Source organism: Colias eurytheme, chromosome 32 (assembly GCF_061535395.1).
Source record: "Colias eurytheme isolate Ceu_HAF_F1 chromosome 32, ilColEury1 Martin Lab GWU primary, whole genome shotgun sequence".
Classification (NCBI taxonomy): Eukaryota; Metazoa; Arthropoda; class Insecta; order Lepidoptera; family Pieridae; genus Colias; species Colias eurytheme.
In genome coordinates this window covers 3,631,418-3,649,161 of record NC_143011.1, presented here as the reverse complement: position 1 = coordinate 3,649,161, position 17,744 = coordinate 3,631,418, and the positions used below count along the sequence as shown (strand labels likewise).

The window sequence follows — 17,744 nt, the reverse complement described above, 5'->3', positions numbered from 1 at the left end:
TCTGGAGAACTCAGACAAAGGACCGAGAGATCTGGAAGAAAATACTGGACCAGGCCAAGGCCCACTAGCAGCTGTAGAGCCTCAGATGATGATGATCACTCAGCGAGGAAACTCTTGTATTTCATGATAACTTTTTGGGTATGAATTTTTCGTTTTCTTTTTCATTTTCTTGAACCATTTGTAATATAAAATCATCTTTAATCTCTTCATAATAATGACCTAAACATAAATATTTAAACAAATTATTATTGAAACAATGACATAAACTTTAATACGCCATAAAATTAACTTATCAAAATATTATTAAAACGGCCTATTTATACATAATACACTTAAACAAAGAAAGCATTTAATAAAGTACAGGCATAACGAGAAATATGTCGTTACCTTTAGAATAGTTGATAATACAAAAATGACTTAATATGATTTAAGTCACAATTCAAAAACTGCATTTTAGTACAAAAGTGACCTAATACGAATAAAGGTCTTGTTAGGATTAGAACATTGACATAATATTTACTTACCTTTCGGTAAATAAACGCCGCAATCAGGATTAAATCACTTTAAAACTAAGAAATGTAATCACCGTGCCGACATAATACTAAAACGGTCACTATTTTAGCGGAGGGACGTTTAAAATACGCAAATTATAAAGAGACGCAACATACGTGTTTTTCGGTTTCTAGGTGACATAGGATAGTTTTTGATTTATTAAATGATAGAATACCTTATTCTGAGTCATTTTATGAGTATAACTCATTTTTGCAAAATTTTGAGTTAGGTCACTTTCGTTCTCAGCGTGCGAATTATCTTACACATACAAGCTTAAAATTTTGAATTAATAAAGATTTAGTATTGATATATAGTTTTTTGTCTCTCCTGAAAAGTGCTGTTTTTGAGTTATTCCCTTATTCACTGGAGGCACAGAATATATGGACGCCAATGTGAATTTGAATACATAAGTAATTACTTATTTCTTTATTTGAAAGAGTAAGGTGTGCAGATAGTATACCTACCAATAAATCACACAAATTTTTATATTATATAATACATTAACAATCCCAGATGAAAAGTTAATCAAATAAGAACCAAAAAGTAAATTAGATTTAGATACATTTATTTCAAAGGATTTACAATTCACTTCTAACGTTTTAGAATAATATTATAAACTTGTACACCTTGACAAAAAGTAAAAAATTGCGGGTGAGTTTATTTGAAAGAGTAGTAGTAGTAGTAAGAGTAGTAGTAGTAGAGTAGAGTATTCCGATGTAAATGTCTCGTTAAATAGTACGTGGTTAGAATTCTGGAAGTAGGATCAGAAATTTAAAGGAAAATGGTATGGAAATATTCAAGAAGATTTACAGAGAAGACCTTGGTATGATGAGCTGGATGTAACTAGTCGTGAGTTTATCATCACAATCAACAGATTAAGATTTGGCCACAATAAACCAATAAATCACTTCACACCTTGCAAGACTGAACATAATTAATAGCAATATATGCACTTTCTGTAATGAGAAGATCGGCGATATGAAATTATTATGAACCATCAACCTTATTATTTTCTTTGTTTTCATAATCTTCAACAGTCAACTGTTAAAACCATGCCAAACGCCCAAACAGCCAAAATACGCAAGTCGCAACTTGTAGGTACGCAACATTGATTTGAATTTTGACGTCTATCAAATTTATCTTCGAAGAGAGGTAACCTGCTTAGAAAGTGAAACATCGATTATAGTGAATTAATCGGTACTGACTAGAAACATGTGTCGCTCGAACTTGATACACATGTCAATTTTAAAATTCATCAAGCGAATCCCTTTTAAAGTAGTATACTTTCTTTCGTAAATTTAAGGAGCAAAAAAGGGCAAGTATAATAAAATAATTTGGAAAATCCAAAAGTGCACGCCTCATAATTTTTTTTTTAATAAATATTTATTAATTATTATTTTTGTTTATTTAATAACAATTAAACCACATCGAATCAGACCCTGAAAAATGAAAGGGTTCTATTCCTGAGCATACTCAAGCGTAAGAGAAAAAAAAAGACTCGATTAGTAAAGTATTTCGGTCGCTATCGTGTTAACAAGAAAAAGGATCCGCACATACAGACACACGGACGTCCAAGACAGAACTTTTTTAAACTGTTTTTTAACTAGTTTAAATAACAAAAATGACATCAAAAATATCATGAACGTTAAAAATAGTGTTTTTTCTTAATATGTGTGTGTATGTATTATCTTACAAGTGCAATGTATGATACATAAAGACATTTTAAGTTTGAAAAATCAGATGTTTTGCGCGAAGTGACAGTAGTACCCACCTCAACGCTTCGCTTATGAGGCGTGCAAAAACACAACGCATTTATTATTATGATGATTTTTATTCACTGCATTCGATTACTGATGTCAGATTTCGATTTCTAGAGTAACGTCTCGGGCAGTGTTGCCAATTTGGCATAATTTATGCTAAATTTAGCATATTTTTACATTGTTTAGCATTTTTATTTGTTGTCTAGCATATAGCTTATTTTTTAGCATATAAAATATTATAATATAATAAAAGTTAAACCATATGAAACCAACTACAGTTTTGCTACCTTGCATACGTAAATTTAGTCGACATTTCATGGACATGCACAACTTCCACCTTGGAATTCTGGAATGAAGTAATGGATTATAAAGACGCAGCTGGTAATAACCCTTTTGCAGATTTATCACAGCTGGCAATATCATTATTATCACTACCACATTCCAACGCGGAAATAGAACGTGTTTTTAGCCAAATGAATGTCGTCAAAACTAAGCTTCGCAACCGTTTATCGGTAAAAACTTTAAATGCCATTTTATACATAAGATTCGACCTAAAGAGGGCAGGAAAATGCTGCTACTCTTACACAGTTCCGGATAATGTACTGCGCTCTATAGGCACCAAGGAAATATATAGTCTTGGCAATGAGGCTTCCACGTCTACGTCAACATTATCGGCTGCGGATGAAGACCAAGATATTAATATTTTATTTGATAATAACACACTCGAATAAGAGATGTTATTATTTATGATGTCATTATTTACATATTATGTGTAAATAAATGTGTTGGATATATAAAATTTTAAGTAAAATGTCGTTTTATTTGACATTAAAAATTTTTAGCAAAATATTTAGCTTAATTATAAATCCTTTAGCAAAATTTTGGCAAAATTTTAACAGCCATTTAGCAAATTTTATGTTAGTCTTGCTGGCAACACTGGTCTCGGGCACAGAACAGTAAAAACCTCGGAGCAATTAAAACAAATAGAAGTGCTATAGTGTCATAATTATTAATATGAAAACCACTGTCGCCAAACCCACACATTTAAACCGATAGCTAAACACAAGTTTGATGCTAATTTTTGTTTTTAATCAGTGTTGCCAACGTAGGAGATTTTTCGCCATTTATGCTACTCCAGGGACAATTTTTTATACTACATATTAGGTAAATAGGCATACAGCCGGTAATCAGGCCGAATACTCTGAACACAGATAATTATATAAAGTATAGGTAAATCGATGAATTTTGTGACTGCTTGAACCAAAAACGAATCACACTGGTGAATTTTTATATGGATAAATACAATTTGTACACTTAATTAAATGTTTATTTAGTTATCTCATTTCATTTCGTGTTCACAGTTTAGGCATGACTATCATCGTAATTCTTCTTCTTCTTCTTTTTTTTTCAAATGGCAACTCCTGATCCCAGATCATCGTAATTAGAATTCTTTTAATTCACGTCTACCCTCTTCAAGAGTATTTTTTTAAACACGATAATCTCATTTAATTGTTAAATCAAACAAAACTCTATTAATTAAATATGTCGCGCTTAAGTAATGAAGAATATTTTGAGGAGGAACCAAGTAAGTTGAGACAATATTTATTTTATCAAAATAGAAGCCTGTACTGCTATTAGTATTTTTTAACCTCTTATGGCTAATTTTGCTGGAGATAATGATGATGAACCGCTGCCCTACCTCAAATTCGACTAGCTACGGCCCTGTGATGAAGTCCACTTCTATGAGGGATATCATGTGCAAAAGATACTTGTAGTTTATGTTTGAACATAAACTATTCTTTATATATAAACTAGCTACCCGCCCCGGCTTCGCACGGGTGCAATGGCGGCCGGCCGGTACCGCCGCAAACGCTACGTCCCGCAATTTTTAAAGTAAATGACAAAAGAAAGTTATTGTGGGTTATCCATAAGAGATAGACATAATATATACCATCACGGACTTTTCTGTAGACCTTTTCAATACTTAGTACATTATTTTGATAAAACTCGTAGGGTTTAGCCTGCGTTTGCAATGTAGGTAAGAGGAAAAAATGTAATTATTTACGGCATCACATTAGAAACCTCAAAAATAACAGTACTTCTCCACTATTTAATTTAATTATTATACATATACACCTTCCTCTTGAATCACTCTATCTATTAAAAAAACCGCATCAAAATCCGTTGCGTAGTTTCAAAGATTTAAGCGTACAAAGGGACATAGGGACAGAGAAAGCGACTTTGTTTTATACTATGTAGTGATTCCAATGCGATCGGAAAAATAAAGAAAAGGTATAATAACTAAATCATTGTTCATTTACTTTCAGGGTTATCTCCCTCATCAGAATCGCGAGAGCGACGCAGCAGTACTGACTCGAGTGAATCTTTACCAGAGCTAAATATTGAAGTGGTACCTAAAAGAAAAGATGACGATGACCCAGAAGAGTTTTATCAGGAGTTAGAGAAAAAAATGAAGGAAATTATATCGGCAGATCGAAGAGGGTGTGATGCCCCGAAATCTGATACTATTGACAAAGAATCAGTAGAATTAAATGTGTTTTGTCACATCGTAGCGTACACTGCGTAGTTTCAAAGATTTAAGCGTACAAAGGGACATAGGGACAGAGAAAGCGACTTTGTTTTATACTATGTAGTGATTCCAATGCGATCGGAAAAATAAAGAAAAGGTATAATAACTAAATCATTGTTCATTTACTTTCAGGGTTATCTCCCTCATCAGAATCGCGAGAGCGACGCAGCAGTACTGACTCGAGTGAATCTTTACCAGAGCTAAATATTGAAGTGGTACCTAAAAGAAAAGATGACGATGACCCAGAAGAGTTTTATCAGGAGTTAGAGAAAAAAATGAAGGAAATTATATCGGCAGATCGAAGAGGGTGTGATGCCCCGAAATCTGATACTATTGACAAAGAATCAGTAGAATTAAATGCAGTAGAAAAACCCAGTAGTCCAGAGATATAATTATGATCTCCGAAGTTTATATAATTATGATAATTTTACGGAATTTTAAAAGCATATAAGTAGTTTACTAAATGTTACTTCATTACATATACATAATTGTAAATAAATAGGTCACAATGGTTATTTTATTGGTATACTAGATTTCCGCCCGCGGCTTCGCCTGCGTTTTCAAAGGAAAACCCGCATAGTTCCCGTTCCCGTGGGATTTCCGGGATAAAACCTATCCTATGTGTTAATCCAAGTTACCCTCTATATGTGTGCTAAATTTCATTGTAATCGGTTCAGTAGTTTTTACGTGAAAGAGTAACAAACATCCATACATCCATCCATCCATAAACCCTACGAGTTTTATCAAAATAATGTACTAAGTATTGAAAAGGTCTACAGAAAAGTCCGTGATGGTATATATTATGTCTATCTCTTATGGATAACCCACAATAACTTTCTTTTGTCATTTACTTTAAAAATTGCGGGACGTAGCGTTTGCGGCGGTACCGGCCGGCCGCCATTGCACCCGTGCGAAGCCGGGGCGGGTAGCTAGTTTATATATAAAGAATAGTTTATGTTCAAACATAAACTACAAGTATCTTTTGCACATGATATCCCTCATAGAAGTGGACTTCATCACAGGGCCGTAGCTAGTCGAATTTGAGGTAGGGCAGCGGTTCATCATCATTATCTCCAGCAAAATTAGCCATAAGAGGTTAAAAAATACTAATAGCAGTACAGGCTTCTATTTTGATAAAATAAATATTGTCTCAACTTACTTGGTTCCTCCTCAAAATATTCTTCATTACTTAAGCGCGACATATTTAATTAATAGAGTTTTGTTTGATTTAACAATTAAATGAGATTATCGTGTTTAAAAAAATACTCTTGAAGAGGGTAGACGTGAATTAAAAGAATTCTAATTACGATGATCTGGGATCAGGAGTTGCCATTTGAAAAAAAAAGAAGAAGAAGAAGAATTACGATGATAGTCATGCCTAAACTGTGAACACGAAATGAAATGAGATAACTAAATAAACATTTAATTAAGTGTACAAATTGTATTTATCCATATAAAAATTCGCCAGTGTGATTCGTTTTTGGTTCAAGCAGTCACAAAATTCATCGATTTACCTATACTTTATATAATTATCTGTGTTCAGAGTATTCGGCCTGATTACCGGCTGTATGCCTATTTACCTAATATGTAGTATAAAAAATTGTCCCTGGAGTAGCATAAATGGCGAAAAATCTCCTACGTTGGCAACACTGATTAAAAACAAAAATTAGCATCAAACTTGTGTTTAGCTATCGGTTTAAATGTGTGGGTTTGGCGACAGTGGTTTTCATATTAATAATTATGACACTATAGCACTTCTATTTGTTTTAATTGCTCCGAGGTTTTTACTGTTCTGTGCCCGAGACCAGTGTTGCCAGCAAGACTAACATAAAATTTGCTAAATGGCTGTTAAAATTTTGCCAAAATTTTGCTAAAGGATTTATAATTAAGCTAAATATTTTGCTAAAAATTTTTAATGTCAAATAAAACGACATTTTACTTAAAATTTTATATATCCAACACATTTATTTACACATAATATGTAAATAATGACATCATAAATAATAACATCTCTTATTCGAGTGTGTTATTATCAAATAAAATATTAATATCTTGGTCTTCATCCGCAGCCGATAATGTTGACGTAGACGTGGAAGCCTCATTGCCAAGACTATATATTTCCTTGGTGCCTATAGAGCGCAGTACATTATCCGGAACTGTGTAAGAGTAGCAGCATTTTCCTGCCCTCTTTAGGTCGAATCTTATGTATAAAATGGCATTTAAAGTTTTTACCGATAAACGGTTGCGAAGCTTAGTTTTGACGACATTCATTTGGCTAAAAACACGTTCTATTTCCGCGTTGGAATGTGGTAGTGATAATAATGATATTGCCAGCTGTGATAAATCTGCAAAAGGGTTATTACCAGCTGCGTCTTTATAATCCATTACTTCATTCCAGAATTCCAAGGTGGAAGTTGTGCATGTCCATGAAATGTCGACTAAATTTACGTATGCAAGGTAGCAAAACTGTAGTTGGTTTCATATGGTTTAACTTTTATTATATTATAATATTTTATATGCTAAAAAATAAGCTATATGCTAGACAACAAATAAAAATGCTAAACAATGTAAAAATATGCTAAATTTAGCATAAATTATGCCAAATTGGCAACACTGCCCGAGACGTTACTCTAGAAATCGAAATCTGACATCAGTAATCGAATGCAGTGAATAAAAATCATCATAATAATAAATGCGTTGTGTTTTTTTATTATACTTGCCCTTTTTTTGCTCCTTAAATTTACGAAAGAAAGTATACTACTTTAAAAGGGATTCGCTTGATGAATTTTAAAATTGACATGTGTATCAAGTTCGAGCGACACATGTTTCTAGTCAGTATCGATTAATTCACTATAATCGATGTTTCACTTTCTAAGCAGGTTACCTCTCTTCGAAGATAAATTTGATAGACGTCAAAATTCAAATCAATGTTGCGTACCTACAAGTTGCGACTTGCGTATTTTGGCTGTTTGGGCGTTTGGCATGGTTTTAACAGTTGACTGTTGAAGATTATGAAAACAAAGAAAATAATAAGAAAGAAAGAAGAAGAAAGAAAGAAAAACATTTATTTGACAACACAGCGTGACACATCAAAAAGTAGACAATAAAAAAAAGAATACATACAAATAACACAAAAAATTCAACACGAAAAAAAAATAAAAAATATTAAAACAAATTGTGTCCGCAGTACCGCCAAAAAGGACCTAGTTCAGCTTGTGCCAGGCATGAGCCTAGCGCTGGTTTTCAACTAGAACCTAGTTTCGACTCACGGATGTGAAGCGACGCAATAATAATAATTAATTAAAAATAATGTGATAAACATAATATTACATACATATATATCATACCGTGAAAAAACGTACCCACACAAACATCCAAATAAAAAGTTCTATAAAATAAATAGACTTAAGATAGGATTGACCCATACCAATAGATAAAAAAAAACAAAAACGAAAAAATAAGCATTGGACATTAATCTAACCTTCGCTGTTCATCGATTAAGTAGTTCTTAAGATGTTTTTTGAATGTATTAATGTTTAACAATAACCTAATCGGTGGCGGCAAGTCATTCCATATTTTCGATGCTGCATAGCGGAAGCTGCCTCTAAAAGTGGAAGTACTATGTTGAGGAATGATAAGTGGCTGAGCACAGCTTCTGCATGCAACATCTCGACTGCTCGTTGTCCAGCTGAGCTTTTCGTACAGATATATAGGCATACGGGTCTTGGCAATACCGAACATGAGACAGGCCAGATGTAGTTGGCGTCTTGCTTGTAGTTTAAGAACACCCTGCTTATTTAGGAAAGGTGTGACATGTCTACGTGGTGGTATAGTGTAGCAGTACCGTGCACACGCATTCTGTACTCTTTGTATCAGCCGATCTGTTCTGGCCAGGAGACGTGGACCATAAACAGTATCAGCGTAATTAAGTTTTGAAAGAACTAGAGACTCCACCAGACGTACTCGAAGATCCTCAGACAAGTATGGACGCACTCTATATAAGGTTCTCAACCGGAAAAAACAATTACGAACCACATCGGTTACGTGCTTTTCGTACCTTAATGAGCTATCGACATACAAGCCCAGATTTCGTGCCTCGTCAACTTTTTGGATTGCCTTACCCATGAGCTTGACGTCAAAAGATGGTAGAGATTTAATATGCTTTTTTGAACCGAATAACATATACTTCGTCTTGTCAGGATTCAGCACTAATGCATTGGTCTCAGCCCATTCTGCAATACTTGCGAGGTCATCGTTCAAGTATTTAACGGCATTGTGTAAATCAGTGGGGAAGAATGAAATGTATACCTGAGTGTCATCGGCATAAATATGAAACTTACAATTTTTAATAGAATTTATTATATCAGCTGAGTAAAGAATAAATAAAATAGGGCCCAAAATAGAGCCTTGGGGCACACCTCTTTCAAGTAGGCTAAAACTTGACAATTGGATACTGCCATCATCCGACCGAATTTCAACCCTCTGTTGTCGATTAGATAGATAACTATGAAACCAGAGCACTGTACTCTGGCTAAAACCATAATAATGTAGTTTCGACAAAAGCAGGGGAATATTAATACAGTCGAAAGCTCGGGAAAAATCAAGCAATACAAGGAGAGTGCACATGCCCTTGTCCTGAGCGGCCAATATATTGTCAGTGACGTCCAACAAAGTTGTTGTAGTGCTATGGCACTTTCTGAACCCTGACTGAAACACGGGGAGCAAGTCATTTTTCTCAATAAAGTCTGTGAGTTGCCTACAAACAACTCTTTCTAGTAATTTAGACATACATGGTAAAATACTTATCGGCCTCAAGTCTTTGTAAGAAGTTAGGCTACTTGTTTTAGGTAATGGTCGAACTAATGCCATTTTCCATAAACTAGGAAATATTGACTTTTGTATTGAACTATTTATGATATGGGTTATAGGTTCCAAGGTATAAGGGAGTGTTAGTATCAACATATTCAAATTAATTTTATCGTGACCCTCAGCGTTCGATTTAAGTTTAAGCAAGTACCTAGATACAATGTCTTGAGAAACCGTTGCTAATTCGAAAACCGCCTCGCCATGTAGGTGCGATTCGAAATATGTTATGGTCGTCAAATTAACAATAGCCCTACCTGGGACTTGTAGAAAATGTTGGTTAAGATTATTGGGACAGGACAAATGAGGTGGAAGTACATTTAATTGTTTCCTAGGCAAAACATGGGATTTTATATTGTTCCAAAGAATTTGTGGTTTATCTATTTTATTATTTATATTATGACGAAAAAAGGCAACTTTTTCACTGTGCAAGGAGGACATAACAAGAGATTTCAATTCATGGTAATATTTTTTTTTAGAATCTGTTCTATTTTTTCGATACTTAAGTAATGCATCATCACGTAACTTCATGATGATTTTTATTGTATCAGTTAACCAAGGATGTGGGGGCTCTCTGATTATACTTGTCTTAGTAGGCGCATGTAAGTCGAACAATGTAATCATGCACTTTGAAAACGACTCGACCATTGCATTGACAGAATCTAGAGACATGAAACTACTCCAATCTATTTTACCCAGGTCCCTGTTCAAACTTTCCCGACATATATTTTTGAGAGGACGGAATGTAGTGACGTATGGTTTAATTTTATTACGCTTTATGTTGAATTCGCACACAATAACGGAATGACCAAGGGAACATCTATATGGCTCGACTGCAACTCTCTTTGCCTGTAAATCAGTGCAAACCAAATCGATTAATGTCTGACTATTGTCTGTAAAGTGGGTAGGTACAGTAACAAGCTGGGTGAGGCTAAGAGAGGAAAGAAATTCGTTTATTTTTAAAGTTTTAGATTCGTGGCATTCAATCATGTTAACATTGAAATCACCCAGTAATAGACAGTTATCAAATTTATCAAGGCTACTTATAGTATCAGTCATTGTGTCCAGAAATAGGTCCAAATTAAGCCACGGAGGGCGATAGGCTGTTCCGACCGCAATATGCCTCCCATTTACTACTAACCGCAACCACATTTGTTCAACAGATTCACATGTGGAATTAATTGGTATGACTCTAACATTTAAGCCACGCTTGACATAGAAGCCTACACCCCCACCACGGCCCGAACGCACCGTCGCGGGCCGCGGGACATGCCGTAGTCGGTATCCGGGAACAACCGGAGCGCGACCGACATCTTCTGCCCGTAACCACGTTTCATTGATGGCAAAAATATCAAAATTATATCGCACAACCATCGCAATAAAGTCATCATGAAATGTGCCCAGTGAACCCACATTATGCAATCCAACTATAAGGTTATTCAACACCATTGTTAATATTATTCACTAACGGTAGTAATAATAATAACATCAAATTAAATAAAAAATATAATAAGTATAATAAAGAGTAAAATGTTGTACATAAAACGATAATATGGTAATAGTAAATATGTATTTTATATAAATATCCATTTAAATTGTTATATCTCAATATCATCAATTGCACTACAATAATAAAACCAGCTGTTAAAAAATAAAGGTTCAGTTTGTGGTGGAAAGTGTAATGTGTAAAATATATACAAATGTACTTATGCGATTCAATACGTTTAAACATTAAATTGTCTGTTACTAATAATTCAAAATACAACAACAATTCAAATATTAGAAAAATAACATAATTATTCACAACAATTTTCAACATAACAATACAATAAAAGCACATTGAGTCAGAACTTAAAAAAGGATGATCGTTAAGATATTTCATATTATAATGTCTTAATAACAACGGCAAAAAATATTTTAATTCCTTATAATACGAGTGACACAAAAGTAGTAACAAGTAATAAATAAACAAACCAATATACAAAAAATAAATGAAATGTTTATAGTAATTATCACATGAACAATTATAATGGAGGCGTTTTATATAGGTGTATGTATGAAAATGTAAATTAATATTAGGCAAGGCACTGCGGGGCACACACATTATTGATACTGATTCCATTAAGATAATAATAATCTGAAGGTATATAAGCACTAACGAGTATAATTTGATAACATAACAAGAATACAATACGAAGATTGCGTAGCGGTTAAAAACAAGGATGAAACGTAAAATTCTATGAATTATTGTTAAATTTGTACTAAAAGCTTTAATAATTGATTTAATGATAAACTCTATATTATGCTCCGCCAAATATACGTTGTATATCTTCTTCGCAACGGATAAAGCATACAGAATCGTCTGGTTTGTTTCTAGCGAATATGCGACCCCGCTTTGACCAGACATAACGCCAACCACGACTAGTGCCCGCTTCGCGCGCCATCCGAAACAACTGGCGATTAAATTTAGTGAGACGTTCGTTAATATAGAAGCGCCTGGGAGGACCCGTCATATCCAAGTCCGCAGTGGTGGCGCCGCGGCGCACGCGTGCACTCCTCAGCAGATCGTCGCGCAGCTGGCGGCGCGCGAGCCGCACGACTAGCCGCCGCGGACGGGGCGCCGCGGCCGCCGCGCCCTCTGCCGGCCGCGCTCCGATACGCTCAGCGCACACGATATCGTGCGGTTCAATTTGGATTCCAATTTTCGAAGCAATTAAGATAGTCGTGTGTATTGGGTTTTCTCCACTGGTCTCGGGCAAGTTAGAAATCTCTATGTCATTCGCCAATAGCTCCTGATCTCTGTCGTTAATGTCACTTTTTAATTGTTTTATAATATTATTGAAACTCTGGGATGCGCTTTCGGAAGACGTCTGCGTATGCATATTTTCGAGGACGGTCATACGTTCCTCTAGGGCACCGATACGACAGCCGTACTCTAACATGCTGGACCTAAATTCCGTCAACTCATCATGCAGTGTCTTAAATTCAGAACGAACTTCGCGCAATATCTCATCTTTGATTTTTTTTAGTTCCAGACAAAAGTTCACAGAAGCATCCCGACCGGCTGTGCTATTGGGCGAGGGAGAGGTGTTCTGCACATGATCATGTCGCCTCACCGGGGTGTCAGATGAATTATCACGTGCAATATTTTTTTTACATTCGGGACACTGCCATAACGTCGGAGTTATTCCCGTAGTAGATAAACCCACACATGCACGGTGATAGACGCCTTTACATTTATCACATTTAGCGGCATCTGCCGGCGATAAGAATTTACCGCATCCACCACACTTAGGCATAATCAATTATTTTTAAGTAGTTCTGCACAGTATCGATAGATGTCGGTATTCTAGAAGCCGGTCAGTACCAACAGATGGAGCTAGTGTTGATTATAATCAGCTGATCAGTGTTTATTTACTTTTTTCATACGAAGATATAATTAATACTATATTTCAGTTGTATGTTTCAGAAACTCAAGATTACAGACCTTCCTGATTACTGATGCATAAATTTGGGCTATATTCTTACTTTAATCCTTCAAACACGTACCGTACACGTAATAAGGTTGATGGTTCATAATAATTTCATATCGCCGATCTTCTCATTACAGAAAGTGCATATATTGCTATTAATTATGTTCAGTCTTGCAAGGTGTGAAGTGATTTATTGGTTTATTGTGGCCAAATCTTAATCTGTTGATTGTGATGATAAACTCACGACTAGTTACATCCAGCTCATCATACCAAGGTCTTCTCTGTAAATCTTCTTGAATATTTCCATACCATTTTCCTTTAAATTTCTGATCCTACTTCCAGAATTCTAACCACGTACTATTTAACGAGACATTTACATCGGAATACTCTACTCTACTACTACTACTCTTACTACTACTACTACTCTTTCAAATAAACTCACCCGCAATTTTTTACTTTTTGTCAAGGTGTACAAGTTTATAATATTATTCTAAAACGTTAGAAGTGAATTGTAAATCCTTTGAAATAAATGTATCTAAATCTAATTTACTTTTTGGTTCTTATTTGATTAACTTTTCATCTGGGATTGTTAATATATTATATAATATAAAAATTTGTGTGATTTATTGGTAGGTATACTATCTGCACACCTTACTCTTTCAAATAAAGAAATAAGTAATTACTTATGTATTCAAATTCACATTGGCGTCCATATATTCTGTGCCTCCAGTGAATAAGGGATTCTAATTCAACCAACTACTACTAGCTACTCCGTATGTCTTTTGGGTAGACGGAGGCAAATAGGATTTTTATTCCAACTTTATCATTTGATATTTTGAAAATGTACGTTCGTGTACGGTACATTTTCATACCGTCAGAGTCATTTTGCAGATTATAGTGGTGCAGCACTGAACACTGTCTATTAGGTGGCTGGTGCTGCTGACCGGGCCTTCAGTTCCGCTTTCCAGAATACCTTCACCCTTCTAGGTGCTACTACTACTGAAATAGCGGTACTCTATCGCGTCGTTCAGGTCTCTAACTGACAGGATTTCTCATATTATCGTAACAACCTCGCTCGTTCTAACGAGAACAAATTATCGCCAAGGAATTCTGCTGCAGGATAATGGCAAGAGAGATTTTAAGCTTAACTATGCATTATTATGTTCAGGAATATGGTGGATTTTGAATACTATCGTCGTCTGAAAGTATCTCCTTTCGATTAACTTCATTAAGGATGCAGATCTGATCCCATCTTTGTTCCGTAGGAATGCTACGACAGTCTAAACGTTACACTGTACAAAGAAAATTGCCCTAAATATAGTCGGTTGTTCCAACATCCGTAATATGGCTAGCCTGCCTTGCTAGCCCTTGATTGTAACTGCTACCAATGGAGGCATTGCTCTTGTGTTGTCCACAGTTGTGCGAGTGCAAAAATGAAGAACTGAGCTCGTGGGGAGCTATGTCGAATGAATCTGTGTTAAGATTATGGCAGTATAGGACAGTTAGCTGTGGATGCGAAGACAGGACATTACTTTATTCATCCGTAAACACGCGAGGCAGCCACGGACAGCGATATAGCAAGAACTAAACTAGCAAAGTTTAGTTCGCTTACCAGACTTTGTCATGTTTTAAATGCAGTATATCCTCTGTATAGCATTGCATTTATGACTATTGATAAACTTAATTCACCCGTAAACACGAGAAGCAGGCACGGATAGCGATATAGCAAGAACTAAACCAGCAAAGTTTAGTTCGCTTACCAGACTTATATTTTAAAAGCCGTATAGTCTGTACATTTCATTTATTGCCCCCCCCCCCCCCTAAAAGCAAAGAAATGAGAAGTCATTTGGCAGAGCTTTCTCGTAAAGGGTAGGGGTTCCAAGTTTAAAGCAGATACGAATCTAACGCATTCTCATTTCAGTCACCTGTCGCGCCCACTGCACTCACACCTTACGCTGGCTGCAGCGAGGCTCTCCGCGAAGCCTTCTTACGGAGAAACATCCCATCGGAAGCTGTCGAACTAATGTTGGCATCGCTTTCCAGTAACACTAAGAATCAATATAACGTAACTTATAAACTATGGTGGCAATTTTGTCTAGATAGAAATATTTCCAATTTTGAAAGTACAGTAGCGACAGTTATATCGTTTTTAACAAATGAGTTTAACAAAGGGGCTTCATATGGTACTTTAAACTCGCACAGGTCTGCCTTGTCTTTAATCTTAGGAAATAATATCGGGTCGGATGAATGCATAAAACGACTCCTAAAGGGAGCATTCAAATTGAAACCCAGTAATCCTAAATACAATTATTCTTGGGACCCACAATTAGTTTTGAACCATATCTCAAGCTGGTTTCCTAATATAAACATTAATTTGGAGCAGTTGACTAAAAAATTAGTAATTTTACTTGCGCTGTGTACAGCACAGCGGTTCCAAACTTTATCCCTTATCAATCTTAATAATATTTATTTCTCAGACAGTGGAGCTAAGATTTTCATAACAGACTTGATAAAAACTTCGGCTCCGGGTAGAGATCAACCCCTTCTTATACTTCCATACTTTAAAGAAAATATAAGTATTTGTCCCGCTACTGCACTTTCTGATTATATCAATGTCACAAAACATTTGAGGAATGAGGAGGACAATAGATTAATACTAACTTTTAAAAAACCTAATAAACCCGCCACAACTCACACAATCAGTCGTTGGATCAAAAACGTGTTATCGGAAAGTGGTGTCAACATTTCAATATTTAGTTCACATAGCACAAGACACGCTTCAACATCTACTGCTTGTGCTAGTGGTGTATGCGTTGATAATATACGTAAAACTGCTGGCTGGACTAAACATTCCGAAACCTTTGCAAGGTTTTATAAACTTAATGTAGTTAATGAAAACGAATTTGCAGAATCAATTTTGCAAGAATAATGTTTGATTATATTTTTGTTAATATACAAAATAAAACTACGCCTAGCGCTTTTATCTGCAATCCGCCACCACTTGTCATCCCCTCTATTGGCGCTGTTTTAGTTTTTGTCTAACACGGCCTCTCCTGACTGGAGGACGTCCTCGTTCTCCTTTGTTTTATGCGGAGAAGTACAGGCTCCTCTCGAAGTGCCTGATGCAGGTTCAACAACAACGACTGGGTCATTTGTGGACTCCTCATCTTCAATACTGGCAGCATCTGGGAAGGATTAATGATAAGGTATTAGCAACTAATAAACATTACACTCCCCTTATAACAGGTAAGCGCAATACACAGAGAGGAAGCACTACGTTCGCTATCTCTGACACCAATGACAGTATAACATGGGCACAACGTTCGCGTATTATACTTTACGCATATAAAATAAAACGACCATATGACATAGGCACGACGTTAGCATATCATGAGTCCAAAACAAATGACGTATAACATAGGCACGACGTTAGCATATTATACGTTACGCATATAAAATAAAACGACCACATGACATAGGCACGACGTTAGCATATCATGAGTCCAAGACAAATGTATAACATAGGCAGGTTATCACTAAATTAATATAACCATGTATAAATTTAGTTTATATTCTTTACACTAGCAACTCAATTTATTATATTATTTAGTGTTTTATATTAATAAATTAAATTAAAAAAAAAATCGTAAGTTGTTACTTTCGACCCCGTAAGCAGGTCGAAAGTAACACGTCGTGGGTCGAAAGTAACAAGACAAAGGGGTTGGTAATTAATACAATATTATGATGGTAAATCAACAAATTATTTGTTTAAAGACTTTGTATTAATAACACATATCAACTTTTGTATTTTAAATATAATACTTACAAATATAATAAAAAATATTCGAAGTTCAAGTAATGAGATTAATTAAGGGAATCATTCTTTTTATAATTAAAAATTCTGCATCCTGCATCCATCCACTAGCATTCCCAGCTCCAGAACAACCAACAAGACCCTCGGCAATACGAAAAAAGCGGAATGTGTTCTCCTAGAGCATTAATGGCAACAGCAACAGTTAGTAATTTTCCAGGCTCTGCTAAGGTTATGGCACCTACTTGTTTAACCCCTTTTTAATCTACAATTTTGCTAGGTTTTTGGACAGTGGTCACCCCTGTCTCGTCCATATTCCAAATATCTTTTGACTCAAATTGGTACCTTTCCCAATACCTCAGCAAGGTTATCAAAAAAATTATTCACATTATGCTAGTCGATGGAGATAACTGAAAAAAAACTGCAGAGCACTCGATTAAATAGTCGCGTAGATTACTTTACTTGTATTAGTAAATCTCGATCGACGCAAGGTAGCTGCACTAGTATTACCGGCTTTTATTTTTTTTATAAATCTATATAATGTTACATGGCAAATATTATTATATTTTTGCAAGGCCTCTAATTGTTGCACCATCTTTCAAAATGGTGCAACAATTAGAGGCCGTGTCGGTAATTCCTCGATCAGTAGTTCTAATGCGTTGTCGCGGCATTCTGTTGAAGTAAAGATGTACATA

The 17,744-nt window shown here is 35.4% G+C and overlaps 1 protein-coding gene across 1 annotated transcript; it reads right to left on the bottom strand.

Annotated features, from left to right (window-relative positions):
• Positions 1 to 10,400: 10,400 nt before the first annotated feature.
• Positions 10,401 to 13,085, bottom strand: LOC149895179 (uncharacterized). The gene has a single exon (XM_090119304.1). It carries the CDS (start codon positions 13,062 to 13,064, stop codon positions 12,066 to 12,068), a length of 999 nt encoding a protein of 332 aa, XP_089975430.1. The 5' UTR covers positions 13,065 to 13,085; the 3' UTR covers positions 10,401 to 12,065.
• Between the last annotated feature and the right edge of the window lie 4,659 nt (positions 13,086 to 17,744).